Here is an 18,597-nt window from a genome sequence, read left to right as displayed (position 1 = left end):
TTATGAGTTTATAGTAAATTTTTAATACGTTTTTATTAGCTGCACCTGAATGTTTGTATGCCTGTATGTTTGTACGTAACCGACTCCTTTAGAATTGACCTGATCCACATTTAAAAAACAGATTTAATTGAATGATTCTATGCTTGTTGTAAACTCGTTAAGGTTTGATGAAAATACACTAACTTATGAGTGAGACGGTTTTATCCTTTATTGCAAACGTTGGTTTTTAGTTTTTTCCAGAATATTTTAGAGTAGACAATCCTACTAATATTATAAATGCGAAAGTAGGTAAGGATGTGTGTGTGTTTGTTGCTCTTTCACGCAAAAACTACTGAATCAATTGCAATTAAATTTGTTACGTAGACAGATGGACAACTGGAATAACATATAGGCAACTTTTTATCCCGATATTCCTACGGGATACGGACTTACGCGGGTGAAACCGCGGGGCGCAGCTAGTGCATTTATAATTTGGGGAAGGGTTTTGGTTTATATCGGACTCATACCACCGAAGCCAGAAAGCCTGATGCCAGAATGCCCTGCACACAAAACTCCACTGTCTTTCGTCTCGACCACTGTTGGCAGGATCACGGAAATTCGGTGGAGCCACAACAACAGTCCATCACCAAGGTCAGTGGTCTCTGCAGTATGTTAATATAACTCTCTGTATAACGAAACCAAAGAATACCTGCTTATGTAATATAGAAAAGAATTTTTGTGATTTTCATTAAATTAATAGGTAAATATATAGAATAGCTAATACAATTATAAGAATAAAAACTTTTTCACATGAATTTTCTCATGTAATTAATATATAATCTCATAAAATATATATCTTCACTTAATTAATAGATCAGACCTAATAAACCTTTAAATTGTATTATAATTGACATGTTACGTCTAAACCTACGCCCAATAACAGTTATAATAATTAACTGTTAAATTAATTTGATAAAAGTCAAACGCAACAGGAAGTACGGTTTACGGTTTGACATCCCTGACACGAGTGACATCCGGACACCTTCGTTAAGTATCGATTTAATAATTGAGATCTTATATCCCAATTAACGTCTCTCTGCTTGACAGAATGCCGGAGCGTGATGTGAGGCGTCAGTGATAATATCTTTATTCTATGGAGACCAGCTGGTGCTTCGTGATGTCACACAAATTATATGATGTTATATCCTACTAATATTATAAATGCGATAGTTTGTAAGGATGTGTGTGTTTGTTACTCTTTCACGCAAAAACTACTTAACCGATTGCATCGAAATTTGGTACGTAGACAGCTGGACAACTGGAATAAAATATAGGCTTTTTATCTCGATATTCCTACGGGATAGGTACTTACGCGGGTAAAACCTCGGGGCGCAGCTAGTTTTATCATAAAGTCTTTCTTGATAAATATCCAACCCAAAAAAGGCTAATTCGAATTATTCTTGAGACTATAACGTTCAATAAAACAAAATTAATCTATAAGTACTAATATTATAAAGCCGAAGAGTTTGTTTGTTTGTGCGAACGCACTAATCTCAGGAACTACTGGTCCGATTTGAAAAATCTTTCAGCGTTATATAGCTCATTTATTAAATATAATATAAAACTAAAAACACGGTTTAGTGATAGATTCAACTAAATTTTCTCACTTGTACATGTCCTGCCTTAAGATAAATTCATTCATTTATTGTATTGACACGGATCCTTAAAAACTGTTAAAGGCGACAACATCGTAAAGAAAACGGTTACATACAAACATAAAGCTAATAAAAGAGTATTAAAAAACAAACTCAATCTAAGAAGCATTATAATATTGCGTGCATAATATATTGTTAAATAGAAACATCATTTAAATACAAAATATATTTTTTTTTATTAACTTAAAAAACTTCTTATAAGTTAAATATTACACTTGTATTAAACTTAAAAACTTCATAAACTGTTTTAAATATTCTTAATTAATTTTTTAAATTAATATACTTGTTTATCTCAAAATTGCCTGAATTCAATTGAATTAGACGTCTTCCAGATGTTAAGTTAAATCGTATTTGCAGATTTGCCTTCGTTTTTGAAATAAACTTGATACTATCATTCTAATGTTCAAGCCTCTAGGGTGCAACTGAAACTTGTCTAACTTAAAGCTCACTTAAGTTAAGGGCACACACATGTAGTGTTAATAGCTGATTCACACGAATCGGCCGCGTGCGCGTGCGCATTACAGTGAAAGTGAAAAAATAATGTAAGCACGAATTAAAAAAGTGTCCTCATAGCTAGAAGCTTAGTGCAAAGTGGAAATTTAATAAAAATATAATAATACGTCAAAATATAAACATTCCTTATGATCTTCATGAGAATAATCTTCTTAAATAACTCATTAATTATTAAACTAAACGGATAAAGTTACTGACAAGTCCATTAGGACGAAACCTTTAATTTAACAAATTATAAAATCAACTTAAACGTCGGTGAACAATAAACCGGGATTAAGAATTGAATGTAAAATTTAAAAATCCAAACATTAAAATGTCTTCCGTAAACAAATAACAATTTAATATAGGTCAGCTGGGATAAGGCACTCATGTATTAAAAGAAATACATTATCAACGAGCTATTTATTTCATTATAAGGCAACAGTGAATAGGCTACCTAGACAGGCATGCGCTTCATAGGCTGCATCTCTTCTTAACATTTGGTGAGATTGTAGACAAATACGTGGCTATCTAATGTAAAAATAAATCGTGATTATTCTATTATACTATTATTACAAATGCGAATGTTGGTGATAATGGAACGAATTTTTATGAAACTTGCGATTGAAGCTTTTGCGCGTTCGGCCGCAAGTGAATTCTCGAGGCAGTGACTGTAAAGAATTTTAAATATTTTTATTGTACTGAACTAATTGCTATGCAATATGTTATATGTTTTTTAAATACAAAAATAATGGTAATATATTTTTTCTGATCGTCTATTTATATGTGTGTCGATCAAGTAAAAACCACCGGGCAGATTTTGACAAAAAATTATATGGCGATAGACCAATGTTTGCTTATATTAATATGCTAAATTTTATTCCAAAAAATAGGGGTCATTCATATAATCTGTATAAATCCACGAATATGGATTTACATTAGAAATTGAAGTGTCACTAGTCAGGTTTTAAAATGAAAAAGAGGTTTTTTATAAATAGGCTTTTGGCTAAAATAAAGAATTGTCTTAAGACCTAAATAATGTCATACAGTCGCTTGGAAAATACAAGCGTCAAATTTCACGCGAGCAAGCCGCGGGCGGAAACTTAGTGTGGAATAAAACCGTAAATTACATGAAAAAGAGAATCTCTGAATAATTTGGTGATATGAAATAAATACAATAATTATATGAATTATATAATAATAATTATAAATTATATAATTTTATTTCTTTTCAAAACATATTCTTCTATAAATTTGAAAGATAGAAAGTAAAACATTTATTTTGACACAGACATACACACACAACAGATCATAATAGAAAACGGAAGCATACAATAAATAAAAAAAAAATAAGATAAATTAAATTTTTACATGGGTCTAAAAGTGTTCTAATCCCGCCACCCGAACATTTTCTCTTAATCTAAAGATTTTCAAATATAAAATTGTAAATTTTTAATGATATGTTAAGAAAACCTAGTATAAAAACACTTTAACATACGAGAGATCTATCTTGTATCAAACAGTAAATTTTAATCGATGTTTCTAGAAAAAGTTCTCAAACAGTGTATCTTTTCCTTCACTCTATCGACGATTTAAAAAACATTCAAATAAAACTGGGCCAAGCTTGTGCCGGATGCATAAAATACCAATTTAATGAAATATTTTTTGTACTCAAGGTAATTTTTAGTTCGATTGCGATATAAAATTCTGCAATTGATGTTTAAGTGACGCCGCAGGCTGTTGTTGTATATAATTGGATATCCTTGGCTTTAACGATATTTCGACTAATATTATATTAGCAGAGGTCAGACCTCGGATTTCAAAAATCCATAAGTCGGGGTTCAAAACCAGGCGAGCGTGCAGGAAATAAATTGATTTTTCAATTTATCTGCACATCTGGATAACATCACCACTGCTCGAAACTTTATTAAAAAGTTCGATGACATTTGACATCTGCCAACCCGCACTTGGCCAGCGTGGTGGATTATGGCCTGAACCCCCACAGGAGGCCTGTGTCCCAGCAGTGGGAACATATATGGGCCGATGATGATGATATGACTTCGTCAATATTATGTTACAAATAGTGGAAATAGAAAAAAATCGATTTATTGGTAGTATGTGTTTTTTAAGCCATAAGCGCAAGGCATCTGGTTGTTCACCTGATGGTAAGCGATCACCACCGCCCATGAACATTAGCAGAGGTAAAGCCTCTGTATGTATGTGTGTATGTTTTTTATTCAAGAAACAACAAATCTATTAAATATTAAAAAAAAAAACACTGAGCATACCATAGACATCGGTTTTAATATGATAATTCAGTTTATTAATACAAATTTACACAATGACGTAATGAACTAATCGCTCAAAAATGTTCGTCTTCAACATACATATTTGTCGGATATAAATAAAGTTAAATAACTTCCATTTTATGAATTAATGAGGTATTATAGAATAATCGTTCGTCCATAAAAATTCGTCAAGGTAAAACATTGTAAAGACTCTACTAGGAATAGGTATAAATAATAACTATGCTGTGCGAACGCGACTTTGCTCGCACTTTTGGTGAACTGATATAGATGATGATAATTCTTTTTTTATTTGAAAGCTGCCTTTCGTGTGGTCCCCTTTCATTTTTTTCTATTTCTGACAATTTGAAGGCATTAGTTGTTAGTTTAAAAATAATTATATATATTGCGTGATTGCAATGCTATATATAATATAATCTTTTATTGAAACCTAGTTTCTATTTTATACTATTACAAAATACGTTATAATCCGTTTAGCGATTCATGCGTGAAAGTAAAACAGACATTCAAAACAACTTTCGCATTTATACTATTTGTATGGATTAATCAAAAACATCGACTGATTTCTACTTACAAAGCTTATTTCTCATTTAATTAATGGATGAAATAAATAAATGCTATCTCAAGCATTGTGGAGACGTTAATTCGATATTGATTGTTACTTAAGTAACATTTTGAAAACAAGTTATCAAGTTATGGGACGTCATGTTCAAGCTACTTTCATTTTAATACAATCTTTGAGGTGAGGTGAATCGATTTTATTGTAATTGGGTTCCGTAGCTTAAAATAATTTTTAATTTATTGATAATTATACAATTGACGTGAAATTAGTACGAAATCAAATTGAATTTATTAAGGTTTCGTTAAAAAGTTTGTTTAATAAAATTCTGCCCGTTTTTTTATGAATCAAAAATAAAACAAAGTTAAAATTAAAATAATAATAAAATTGTACATTGTGTTATTTATAGTTAAAACGAACTATATATTTCAATTATAAAATCTACAAAGCCTTTTTGCAATTATTAGATGTAAAATAAAAATAAGATCGATATAATTTGAGCGCATAATATTCAAATATCGCCCGTCATGTCTTTATTTTGACGTGATTAGTGATTGATTACAGGCCTTAATAACTCAGCTATCGGCGGATTAAAAAGCAATTGATAATTTTATAAAATTAAAATACACGCGTACAATTAACTCGTGTGGAAAGCGAAAAATGTTAACACGATTTAAATAAAAAAAGTGTATTTGAAAATGTCGACGGATGACGTAACGATTAAAGTTGACAGTTCGGAGGGCGGGAAAAATGACAGTGACGTCGCCAAGATGGCGGACTTTGACAGGATACAGAACGCGTCGAAGGATTTGCTGGGGCTGCCGAGGAATGGGCACAGGAGGTCGTTTATGGAGGAGGAGAGCGCGAAAGAGAGAACCAGAGCGGAATTATTGAAGCAATGCTCCGCCATTTTGAAGCAAGGCGACCAAAGATACAACAAGGATAGTCTGCACAGGACTTTTCAAGATGAGGTATGTATTAGATTTTTTTATTGAGGGAAAGAATAATTTTCAATGCGCCTTTTTAAGATAACTTATGTCACTTCTGTTACAAAAAAATACATATTAAAAATAAATAATCTATCCGTGTGTATGTATGCCAAGTAAAGCTACGAAAGTAATAAACGGATTTGAGTGAGACCTTTGCTATAAATGTATTATTATAAAACAACTAATTGTATAGTTTTTCAAGAATCAGAAGATCCTCGAATTAATGCGATGATATTTTCACACTGACTAACCTAACCTAACTTTTGTATCCTCGTTTTTTTTCCTATAATCGTCTTAATTCATATTTTTATATATAAAATATAATTAAAGAACTTCATAAAATAGCTATAAGCCTTGAAACTGGTTTCGTAATTACAAACATATTTTGGCAATTTCAATGTAAAATTAAATGGCGGTTTAATGTAACAAATATCAGTGCTAAAGTCTATTAGCCTTGGGTGTTGAAAGCTTACAAGTGGTCACGAAACGGGGGAGAAACGTACTTATAAGTATATTACGTATATTGTACTGGCTTTCGCCCGCGGCTTTGCCTGCGTGGAATTAGAACTATTACTGTTTTATTCGAAGGGAGCATTTAATCGACATAAAAATTGTATCACCCAAGCTCATATCTGTGTAAATTTCATCAAAATCTGTTCAGTTGTTTCAGTGCGATTGACGGACAAACAACGAAACAAACAAACTTTTGTTTTTTAACTATTAAACTAAACTAGACTTTATAACATTTCTCAATTGTTATTGAACACGCATGGTATTTTTATTTCTTTATTTTTTATTAATTTATCGCCTATTATAAAGATATCCGAGCAACTTTGTATTTAATATTCATTCAAATTAGCACCTTAACTCTAGACGATAAAGTTCAAAGTTGTAAACCATAAAGACAGATGATATTTAAAATTCGAACACAATTTAAATATACCCTATGGACCATAAGTTATAGGATACAGCGTTTCATCGAGATTTGTCTCCAAAAATTTCCATAGATTTATTTATAAGCATTGGTGATTGTAATTAATTTACCAAATTACAAATGTATATTTTTAAATCGCTTATTTCACAGCCTCCATTGTAGTGACATGATATTACAAAATCTAGATAGTTTATTTTGTAATATAAAAAAATTGTTCTGTTTAATATTGGAATACAGTATAATTTTGTAATATCTAAAATTCGTTTTGATAACATCGCCAGCGGCTTTTTTCTTATGGAAATCACGTAATATGGTAAAGGGGATAAAACTGGGGGATGAGGAGAGACAAGAGATCTTTCCCTATTTTATCCCCTTTTAGGATTATTTGACAGATAAATTGATTATCCATAGGATGTTGAAACAAGTTTTCTATCCGTATGATTAGAAATAAAAAGAAATCACTAAATTTGTTTAACCAGATTCGCATTGTAATCTATCTCTATGGCAAGTTTGGTTCAGTTCTGATCAGCTTTATGTGTGAAAGTGTAACAATTAGCTCATCGTCCCTACGCCAATTCCTTATATACTATTTGAAGTATCTTCTGATACTCCCACGCAACGTTATTTCCAACAGCTAGTATAAAATTTTGATGGCAAAAATTATATGAGACGAAAGCATCAGCTATGAAGTGTAACCGGTTTAAAGCAGGGAATTACAAAGGATGATGTTTTTATGCAAAATCGAATTTAAATTATGGTGCTGACATTTCCTCGTACGATGCAGGTAATTATGCGAATGTAATTATCGATAGTGTTTATTGTATTAACTGAAAATGTTTATAGCATTTCGTTAATTAAATGTATACTCTTTGAGTGTTTATTTACCGCGTAGTGGATATGAGTGAAACATGTAAACCTAAAATTAAGGCTCATAGTTTATAGACATAAAGATAGCACGGCGGTGCCTAGGGACTTGACGGGGGCACTGCCGTGCCCTCAGATAACAATTCTGTAGAGGAATTATATTTGCATGGATGAGATATGGGACCCAGATAGAATCTTAAATATTATAGCGAAAGAAGCGACATTCCAACCCGGCGGTAGTTGAACGAAATGACGTGATATAAACACTTACTTAAGGTAGAATTGAAGTTTTGGGCTTAAGATTAAGTTTATATTCATGGACCAGTATAATATGCAATAACTTATGTAACTAATGCGTACTTAAGGTAATATAATAAATAAATTATTTTTTGCCCATAAGGTCCGGCGCATGAATTATTAATAGATACAGGATACATAGATCATAACCACGGTCATTGATCTATAAATCATTGTAGATCAAACGAATATGGAAAGTCCGATGTTGTGTATAATTGTATGGAACGGTTGCTATGGTAATGCTTTTATCTGTTTGTGTGTTGGTGGCTGGACAAATTTGGATTATATTAATTGGTCCAATTATTTTTTATGTATTGGAAACGGGTCAATTTATTTCTAAGGTTGAATGACAAACAGTGAGACTTCCACTTATCTTTATTTTTGTTTGATGGACGAGATCTCATGTGACTTGTTCTTTGATTCCTGATGGAGCGTTCATTTTTAGCAGGACTTTATCAACTTCACCTGTATCTTTGTATGTAACCGTTTCTTTTGGATTCGATGTTGACCTCTAAACGGACAGATTTAATTCCAACTTTGTACACTTATCAAGCATCGGGGACAATACAATAATTTCATAAGTTTATTTATTATCTTGATGACGATTGCGAGGGTTAAATAATTTTCTTTAGGACAAGGTAGCCTTACATCAGACTGACAAATTATGTTTGTTAATTACCACCGAGCATTGAACCTAGGACCATTATATTCTTCATCGCGATTCTAAAGATATGAATACAGAAAAGATGACAGAAGAAAAATACAGAATTTTATCCATGTATTTATGATACGTGGATAAAATTCTAATAAGTTAATGCTTTCCAATTGATTTTCAATAGCATCACTGACTTTTTGAATACTCATTATCTCTGCTCTACTCTCTCTACTTCAAGTTATCATCATCATCATCATCAGGACAATTTCGTTTAGTCTAGACCATACAAACATAAGTGAGCTCGTATGATTCTTGGACACACACCCATAGTCAAATAGTTTTTCATTACACAGAGCAAAACCGGCAAGAACTTTCTAGTACCTCCCAAATGGAAGCTATGGGTGCTGAAAAATAAAGCAATCCATGATAATGTTTGCACACTTCTATGACTTCGAGAATTTTACGCTAGACTTTAAAGTGAAAGATATAACCACTGAGACACTGCTTTAAAGGTAAACCGATATTGTCTCATCAAACAAATCACTCCACAACATTGAAAGATCCAGTCTAATTAATTCGCCGTGACATACCGTGACATGATTGGTTAGGCCAATGCAATTACTGGCCAATGGGAGTGATCTATTGGCTACACTTGACCCACTTAGTTATACCTACCGGTAGCGCACCTGATAAGGCGTTGGATATCATTAGTTTTATTATTGCGTTGATATCAAACTGGATTTGAACATTTCTAATTTTAAATATGCTGGGAGGTGTGACCGCCCAATGATTGTGGCTAAACTAGGACATTTAACTAATATGTTATTTGATAAGTGATTATGCTTATAATAAGAAAACAATCACTATTATAAATTACAGTGAAATTTATGTATTATGTACATATATAGATTTGGACGATTTATTTATTTGGTAACTTCTTTGGCTTGGTTTGGATACTTATTTGGTAACTTCTCAAGGGAAGGGTAAGAAGAAGGAAATGAGCTCCGTTCTGGGTCTAAACATAGTCTCCACTTTAAAAAAGGTCATTTATCTATGAAAAATTATCTTAAGTTTCTTGATTCTATTAATGATTTTATTGAAGTAATTCTTTGAAATGCAAGTCATAACGGTTAAGCCCTAAGTTACACAACCGAAGCATATGTTAGGTTTGACTTAGTGCTTCTATTAGCGCTAACAACGTCTGTCTGTCAGTGTGGACCATTCAGATGCCTATCAAGAGCTGAGTAACGACCTAGAAAACTAGATCGAACGATAGGCTATATTTCAAGTGCATTAAACATTTATTATTTGTTAGTACTATCCTTGGATACGACATAATAATTAGAATTTCTTATTATATACTATGTTATACGCTTGACTTTGTCTGTGTTTGAAAATAAATATGATTTGTTTCTTGCACATATACGTGAAAACATTTAGTACGAGGTTTTCTTCAGATATAGCTTACTAACTTTCCGCGTTCTCGTTCCCAATGGATTTCACAAATACAACAAACTGTCATTCCTTCCTCGGGTCTTAAACTATTTTTATACCAAAATTCATCCAAATCGGTTCAGTGCTTCATGCGTGATGAAAAAACAGGCAGACAGTAACAAAGTAGCTTTCACAGTTATGCCGTTTCGAATTATCCTTACTAATAAGTAAGGATAAATCGAAACAGCATTTTCAAGAATCGACTTGGCTTTTAACTTATAAATTTACTGCTGTTTTTAATTAAAACTGCTTAAAATATAAATAAACTGTCAGTGCACAATAAAAAACGCAAGAATGCCGAACATAAAACTTAATTGCAAAATTATACGATAAGTAAAGAAAAGTAAAGACAATTTGCTTAAATAAGCTGTAAGTTGATAAAGTTTTGGTCACCACCACATCTTGGTTTAGAGTCATTACACCACATGGGGTAGTTGGAGTATTGAATCGAATAAAAAGTTTAATTACAAATCTGCTGTCTTAGATGACATTAAAGGCGCATTTGAGGGTTTGAAATCCTTGAAAAACATGCTTAAACAGACTGCAGATGTAGCTTTTCGTCTGCACTTACAGAGAAATTAAAATAAAGTCACTAAGGCGATAGATACGGGTTCAAATCCCGTATCATGATTGAATTTCTCAAATATTTGTAAATTGCCTATAAAACTAACAAATATATAGTACATACAATAATATACATTGTTTGAAAATGGCACATGAATATAGCATTTTGTATTTAATAGCGAGATTAGCCGAATCTCGTTATTGAATGAAAAATTCGAGGATAATTAATATTATATTACATAATTTTTTCTTGCTACTTTTTTTGCGCTTAGCTGATATTAACCCGCTGTATTGGTAGCCTCTGTTAAAAATATGGTATTATGTTATCTGTGGTAGGTTTAAGTAAGTTTCAAGCAAACAACACAGCATTCCACGACAGATGGCGGTGTCATCTAGTTATTTGAAACGCTCGTTTTCCATTTATGCGAAATATAAAAACTCCACGCGTCTTACCGTACAAGCGATTAACATACTATGCTAATTTAGATATGCTAACCGACTTTTTGCTGAGCTGAAATAGGTATGATTGATGCAGTCATGTACACGAGAATATGTGGCGGTTCTTATACGTATTCTATGTATCTATGGCTATAACCACAGATAACATAATTGTATACTCTTACTGTAACCAAATCATCAATTATTATTAATATGAAATTGGAGTCTGTTAGTTTGGACGAACTAGTCTCAGAAACTACTCATTCAAAATTAAAATCTATTTTTGTCTTGAATAGTCCGTTTATTAAGGATTTTTTACAGTTACATGCACGTCAGTGCCCCCACCAAGTGAAGATAAAATCGTCCCGGTCGTATCATCTTTTTATCAAAGCAATTCAGGATGTTTTTAACCCCCTATGGCTTTATAGTTCGTTGTGGTTAAAAATGAAAACTGAAGTAGTAACCAAGCAAGCAAAAATTAAATGAATTTGAAATTTGAAATTGAATTTGAACCAGTAGTTAATGGAATTATGTGTCCTTCTTTCTTTCTAGTTTATGACTAGTCTAACTTTCTTATTTTATCACTCTGAGACCGATTATCAAAAGTCTAGGCACTTCTAGCTGACATAGAAGTATCAAGAATACAGTCTGTGTCTTTTTTTTAACGAGGAGGAAATCTTCCAAAGATGCTCTAGGTTTGGGGGAAAAGTAGAGCATGTGGGATTTCTACCCACTAAAACCTCATTGGCGGCCAAACTTAAAGCACAATAGCAGGGATCCTGGGATCTCCTATGGTCGCACCAGGATCACAGTCAGTGTCTAGTGTAAAAGCAAGGATCATCTAATTTAATACATGTATTACTTGTATTTACATTGTGTCTTCGTGCGATGGCCGAATTCTACTATTTAAAACATAATAGATTTAATTTATTGGTATCTATGGCCATGGCTGTGAGGTTCGCTAATTACGTAGCAACAAAACACAGAACATCCCATAAGTAGGAACTGAATAAATTAATAACACACTTGGTATTACGTGGATCTTACAACTTTTTACGTTAGAAGAATTGCATTGCGAGACTTGGATTTTTCACGAGTATTGTTTTTATGGGATAGGTTACATCACATGATGTGCGACGTGGGTGAAACCGCGGGGCACGGTTAGTATGTAATAATAATTGAAATTGAAATATTATTTATTATATGAATACGTTTTGCTCTCATTCTGCACTAGATGTTATAGTGTGGCTAAAGGCCATGTGAGTTAGATGTTTTTAATGTGGAAGTCGAGAACGCTTCGGCACTAATTGGGCTAGCTCGCACCGGGGAAGTACCACACCCCCACACGAGACCGGCGTGAAACAGTAGCATGATACTGTGTTTCGTACGGTGAGTGGGGGAGCCCGGGTCCATTTCCTTTTCCTCACCCCTCACACATTATTCCTTCTATCCAGTCGTCATTTTCTTACCTCTTTGCCCTCAAAAGCGAGCAGTGCATTCACTTAGGCACTTGCTCTGCGAATATTCACGGGCGGTGGTGGTCGCATACCATCATCGAACCACCAGCTCAGTTGCCCGCTGTGACATACAAAACCGGTCATATCTTTGCAAAAGAATTAAATTTTAAAGTCAATCAAAGTGGAGCTATCGAACCGAACGATTTATCATCGAAATCTAAAACGCAGTTCCGTGAATTGTTATTTCATGTTCATGTTATGCAAAGTATAATTTATAGCATATATTATTTCAGTTTAGTTATTTATCTAAAAAGTTACGCAAACGGGCTTTTCCGGAATATTTTTCCATACAATTTGAGGCTATGCAGCAAGCGAGTAAAGTCTAGAAGTACCTCTATATATTCGATGTCCCGTGACAAAAAGTGAACCTCCAGGCATGACGGATGCGCTAAGCTTATCACAGCATCGTCATACCAGCGACACCTCCCGTTACCCATACCATAGATAATATAACCCATAGTTCATTCCTTCAATCTATATAACGCTTATACTAGTAGTGATGGATTCCGTTTGTTTCTTATCGACTTTTTTGGACATCTGTTTACAAATGTCATACTCCAGTAGAGTTCCCATACACGCCTATAGGCCATAGAACTCATAGAACCTAATTCAAATTGTAGATATTTTCTTTGAATTTATACTAATACTAGCTGCGCCCCGCGGTTTACCCGCGTAAGTCTATACCCCGTAGGAATATCGGGATAAAAAGTTGCCCATATGTTATTCCAGTTGTCCAGCTGTCTTCGTACCAAATTTCATTGCAATCGGTTCAGCAGTTTTATGTGAAAGAGCAACAAACACACAAACATCCTTACAAACTTTCGCATTTATAATTTTAGTAGGATAGTAGGATTAGTAGGATTATAAAGCTGAATAGTTAGTTTGTTTGTTTGAACGCATTAATCTCAGGAACTACTGGTTAGATTTGAAAAATTCTTTCAGTGTTAGATAGCCCATTTATTGAGGAAGGCTATAGGCTATACATGTACCACGGACGAAGCCAGGGTGGACCGCTAGTGTATTATATTTGTTAACTGTATTAAATTCGTACAATTATGTTAGTAGATACTAAAGCCTGTGTTAGTAAAAACTGTGTTACAGGATTTAGAATCCCCATTTTTTGTGATTTGAAAAAGTTATATGTCTACGTGCTCTTCCTTTTTCCCACACTGGAATTAGTACTGGTTTAAAACGTCCTGGTATTGATGTGAATCATTACCAATATAAATAGTATAAAACAAAATTGCTTTCCGCCGTCTATATGTCTGTATGCTTATACCTCTAAACTTACGCAACAGATTTTGATGGCGGTTTTAAGGCTGGGTTTAAAAGATAGAGTAATTCAAGAGTGAGGCTTATATCTATAATAACATAGAAAAAAAGTGATCTTTCCCAACTAGGTTATATTTTACTTCAAATTATTCGCTTGTGAAGCTGCGGGTAAAAGATAGCAATTAATATTTTTAGAGTGTTTCTAAGAGCTATCTTAATCTGACTTAAATCATTTTCAAAGCATAAATCAAGCGGTTCTAATAATTTCACCTTGTAATTCCGTTCCATATAATTACATAAAGATTACACAGGTCAAGTACAACCTTCAAAGAACCCGCCAAAAAGTGCATTAGCATAATCTCTCGGATACTTAATGTGATACGTATGCTTTCGATTTGGGATTACGTACACTTGTTCGCAGTTAATCGTGTGGATCGATGCGGATTTTTGTATAAGGCTTTGGTTAACAAACACTGTTTTAAAGTTTGTGGTTCGTGGTATGACATGTTTAGGATGCAGTCAGACATTTTTTGAATACCTGTATAGGTTTTTTAATGTTGTTACGTTATAATCATATGTTGGGTATTAATTCAATTCCTCCAGGACCCAAAAGGTGCAAGCGTAGTTATGTGAGCATTTGTTCCTTGAATTTTACACTTATTTTTTAATGATATTTATTAACAATGAATAAACAATAGCAATAAATAATGTATGAAGCCTCTATATCATTTACCATGGATATGGAACATGCCACATTATAACATGTTAAATTACATAAATTCATGTGACTTTTAAATCCTTCTTCGTACTAATATTATAAATGCGAAAGTTTGTAAGGATGTGTGTGTTTGTTACTCTTTCACGCAAAAAGTACTGAACCGATTGCAATAAAATTTGGTACGTAGACAGCTGGACAACTGGAATAACATATAAGCAACTTTTTATCCCCATATTCCAACGGGATACGGACTTACGCGGGTGAAACCGCTGGGCGCAGCTAGTATAACATATTACAAGACTTAAGTGAATGAATTCAAAATTTTAAATATGTTCAAGTGTGTGTAGTCCCTTAAAATCGTGACTGTGCCGTCGCATGCTGGCGGCACTTGAGTGTACAAATATTTTGAGCACGCTCACTATAATTTAATTATCTATAAAAAACTCATTAAGTATATTCATATATTGAGAGTTAGTTACATTGAATAAAGGTTGGCTGGAAGAAATCGCTTCTAAGCGATAAGGCCGCCAAATTGTGCAGTAGATATTGTTTATTGGTTTTTGTTAACTGTATGTACATTGTATAATAAAGTGTTAATAAATAATACGTAGATAATGTTTTTGTGGAATTTATTTGGAACGAGTCGGTAAAATGTAAACATATGCAAATAAATATTTCGAATTTAAAGATATAGTTCGATTACTTATTTATTCCAACGTCTTAATTACTTTACTGTACGGTATCAGATTCAAACTCAAACGCAAACATTTTATTAATTAATCTTTATAATTTTATATCAATTAGATACATTAAGTTCAAATTCCCAATTTACATAATATAACAAAATACTAATGCATAAATGTCATTTCTACAAAGTGCAATGAGATTTTATTTAAAAAAAAGTATTTATAAAATTATTTCTTATATTGCATTCATATTTAATAGCAAATAATGAAAATCGTCTATTTAAACGCTTAAGATAAATCGCACAGGCGATTGCGCATTTAATAAATCGCAATCAAGTTATCTTATAAATGAAAACCATCCATTGACTGTTCCCTTCCTGGTATTTCTATGAACTTCTTATTTATTACTCAATCGACAGTCATCATTATATTTAACGACAGTAATGACATATCGTTCATCAAAATAAATATTAAATTAACATCTGTTTAATAGTAAAAAGCTCGTCACAGTATTAACAACATAATAGGAGAATATAATGAGTGGAAACTGCTCAAGATTTATTAGTTTCCTTTACTATGTATAATAAAATGCAATTATCTTCTAATGAGCGTCAGTAACAAGCTGGCTGCAGTATGTGGAAGCCAGTTGTGGTGGCGACACATGGGGGAGGAATGTACACGTCAGGCCTATTCGCTAAAGCGTCTCGAACTCAATTGTGTTTCAGTCGGCTGGAATCCGACATAACCCATGGTTCCTCCACCGAGGATAGAGTATCTATGCAAGGTTTTCTCGCTCAAAAAAGGATGATAGATAAAGATGCAAGACAAGCGAATTAAGCGAAAAAAAGTATCAGCGAACAGACATTAATAGAATCCGCTCAAACTGTTCAAACGTTCTTTATGCGTGATGTAATTTACATGACTTTCTTTAACTATTTACCTATTTAATAGAAATATCTCAACAATCTATGTTACAAAAATTTTAATTGAATAAAAATACAGAAATTATATAAAATAAAAGAAAAATATGTACACAAGGCTGTCTTATTGCTAGTTAGCCATCTATTCCAGACAACCATTGAGAATGGTGAACGAATATTGATAGGTATTGGTTTTAATATGTTAAAATATATCTGATTTAGTTACTCATATTAACTGAAGAAAGTTTTGGTTTAGAATATGAACTTGCGGAAGAAATATAAATACTCAATATTATAGAATATTCATACAATTTTAAATAATACAAATTCATATTAAAACTGATTTAAATCTGAATCAAATGGTTAAAAATATAAATCAAAGTTAAAAATTATTTTGTAAACTTTGAATCGCAATGTGGCAACACCTTCACAAAAAGCTCTGTAAGCAACAGTGATAGATGCTTTATTTACTTTTTATGGAATTTACGGCTTGTTAGCTCAGGGCAGGTCTAGATTCTAGCTTATATTGTGTTGGTCCACTAATTTAAAGTTAGGTTTCCTTTAAAGTATAAATGCTAAAATGAACTTTGTAGAACATGAGAGAAAAAGGTTGTTCGTTAAGGCTAGTGTATTATTATGTTATCTGTGGTTAGGGGTTCTTTTTTAATCGACCTTAGTTTGTATGTCGCAGGATTAGTTTCTTTAAAAGTGAATTAATTTAAAACTGTTTTCTGATGAACTTTTTACAATTACAATGTTACACACAACAAACAAATTACAATACGTTTGCATACAACGAGTCAAGCGAGTTAAGCGCTTTTAGCGCTGATGGGTTTTAAAGTATATGTATTATAGTATTATGTTATCTGTGGTGCAGTAGGCGACGCGCAAGCCTTGAATGATGACTCTCACTTAAGAGACATTATAAATTAGAAAATAATTTTAATCGAAAATATTTTAATGAACCTCGGTCTGCCAATAAACGGTCAATTAAAATGGGATTAACAGATTTCGTTTGATATGTCGCGATGTTGTTTGCGCCCACGTAACTTATTGCGCGACTTGTCTGACAACTATTTGTCACCCACGATGCATTGTAATGTATCGAAACATGATAGCTTTGATCGAGCCCTATTTAGAGCATATTATACATGGATTCAATTACATTTCGGATTAATATAATGACAAGAGACATCTGCGGTTTTGTTGCTTTTAGGGTTCCGTATCCAAAGTGTAAAACGGGAACCTATTACCACAGATAACATAATACTATACTAGTAATGTTACTAAGACTTCGCTGTCCGTCCGTCATCAGGCTGCATCTCATGAACCGTGACAGAGCAGACAGTTGAAATTTTCATATATGATATATTTCTGTTGCCTCTATAGCAGAAAATGATAAATATATAGCGGTTAAGCAACCTTTTGCGCGGTCACAAATTGGATGGGTGTAATTGTTTTTGGACATGCCCTTGATGTTTTTTAAAAAAAACTTTTGTGTTTCGACTCCGACTTATGATTGACCAATTTTTATTTTCTTATTAACCATCATGCGCAGTACATAAAACTCGGCTTACTAACTACTATAATAATATAGTTTGTTAAATTTTACATGAAGATTAATTATTTATATAACTTTGTAATATATATAACTCAAACTGACTGTGATCTATCAACGCACAGCCCAAAACACTGGACGGATCGGGATGAAATTTGGCATGCAGATAGATGTTATGCCGCGTGAGAAAGGATTTTGATAAATTCCACCCCCAAGGGGAGAAAATATGGGATGAGAGATTGTACCATGAAAATTTATTGAGATCGCACGGACGAAGCTGCGGGCAACAGCTAGTTGGTAATATGACTACACATTTTCGTCAAATTACATTGAACATTTCATAAAAATTGAAATTTATGTCATTTAATGTATATTTAAGTAAAAGTTATAATAACTTAATTAAGTTAAGGTTCTATGTTGTACAGACACTTGACCTCAGTGTCACTCCAATGGATTCCATTGGAGTTAAGTTTGACACGAAAGGTCGCTGCTGACCAATGACTGACATTTATCTATGAGTGCCCCGCCTGTCAGATTATGCCTAGGCAACCTAACCATTAATAAAACAAGACTTATTTGAAAAAAAAATTATGTACCACGTTTTTTGAATCAATAGAATAGAGACTCCCGTTGCTAATGT

At 33.0% G+C, this 18,597-nt stretch overlaps 1 protein-coding gene across 2 annotated transcripts in view; it reads left to right on the top strand.

Annotated features, from left to right (window-relative positions):
• Positions 1-2,155: 2,155 nt before the first annotated feature.
• The window catches only part of LOC119836721 (NADPH oxidase 5), a 48,106-nt gene continuing 31,664 nt past the window's right edge, over positions 2,156-18,597 (top strand). Inside the window, exons 1-2 of one of the 2 annotated variants that reach the window (XM_038362156.1) lie at positions 2,156-2,236; positions 5,616-6,022. In XM_038362156.1, coding sequence (XP_038218084.1) covers positions 5,750-6,022 — 273 coding nt within the window. In that variant the 5' untranslated portion in view covers positions 2,156-2,236; positions 5,616-5,749. Of the gene's footprint in view, positions 2,237-5,602; positions 6,023-18,597 lie in introns of both variants that reach the window. The other variant, XM_038362157.1, reaches the window with a different exon arrangement.

The sequence above is a fragment of the Zerene cesonia genome, chromosome 25 (assembly GCF_012273895.1).
Source record: "Zerene cesonia ecotype Mississippi chromosome 25, Zerene_cesonia_1.1, whole genome shotgun sequence".
Taxonomy (NCBI): Eukaryota; Metazoa; Arthropoda; class Insecta; order Lepidoptera; family Pieridae; genus Zerene; species Zerene cesonia.
This window is presented reverse-complemented; position numbering and strand designations above follow the sequence as displayed.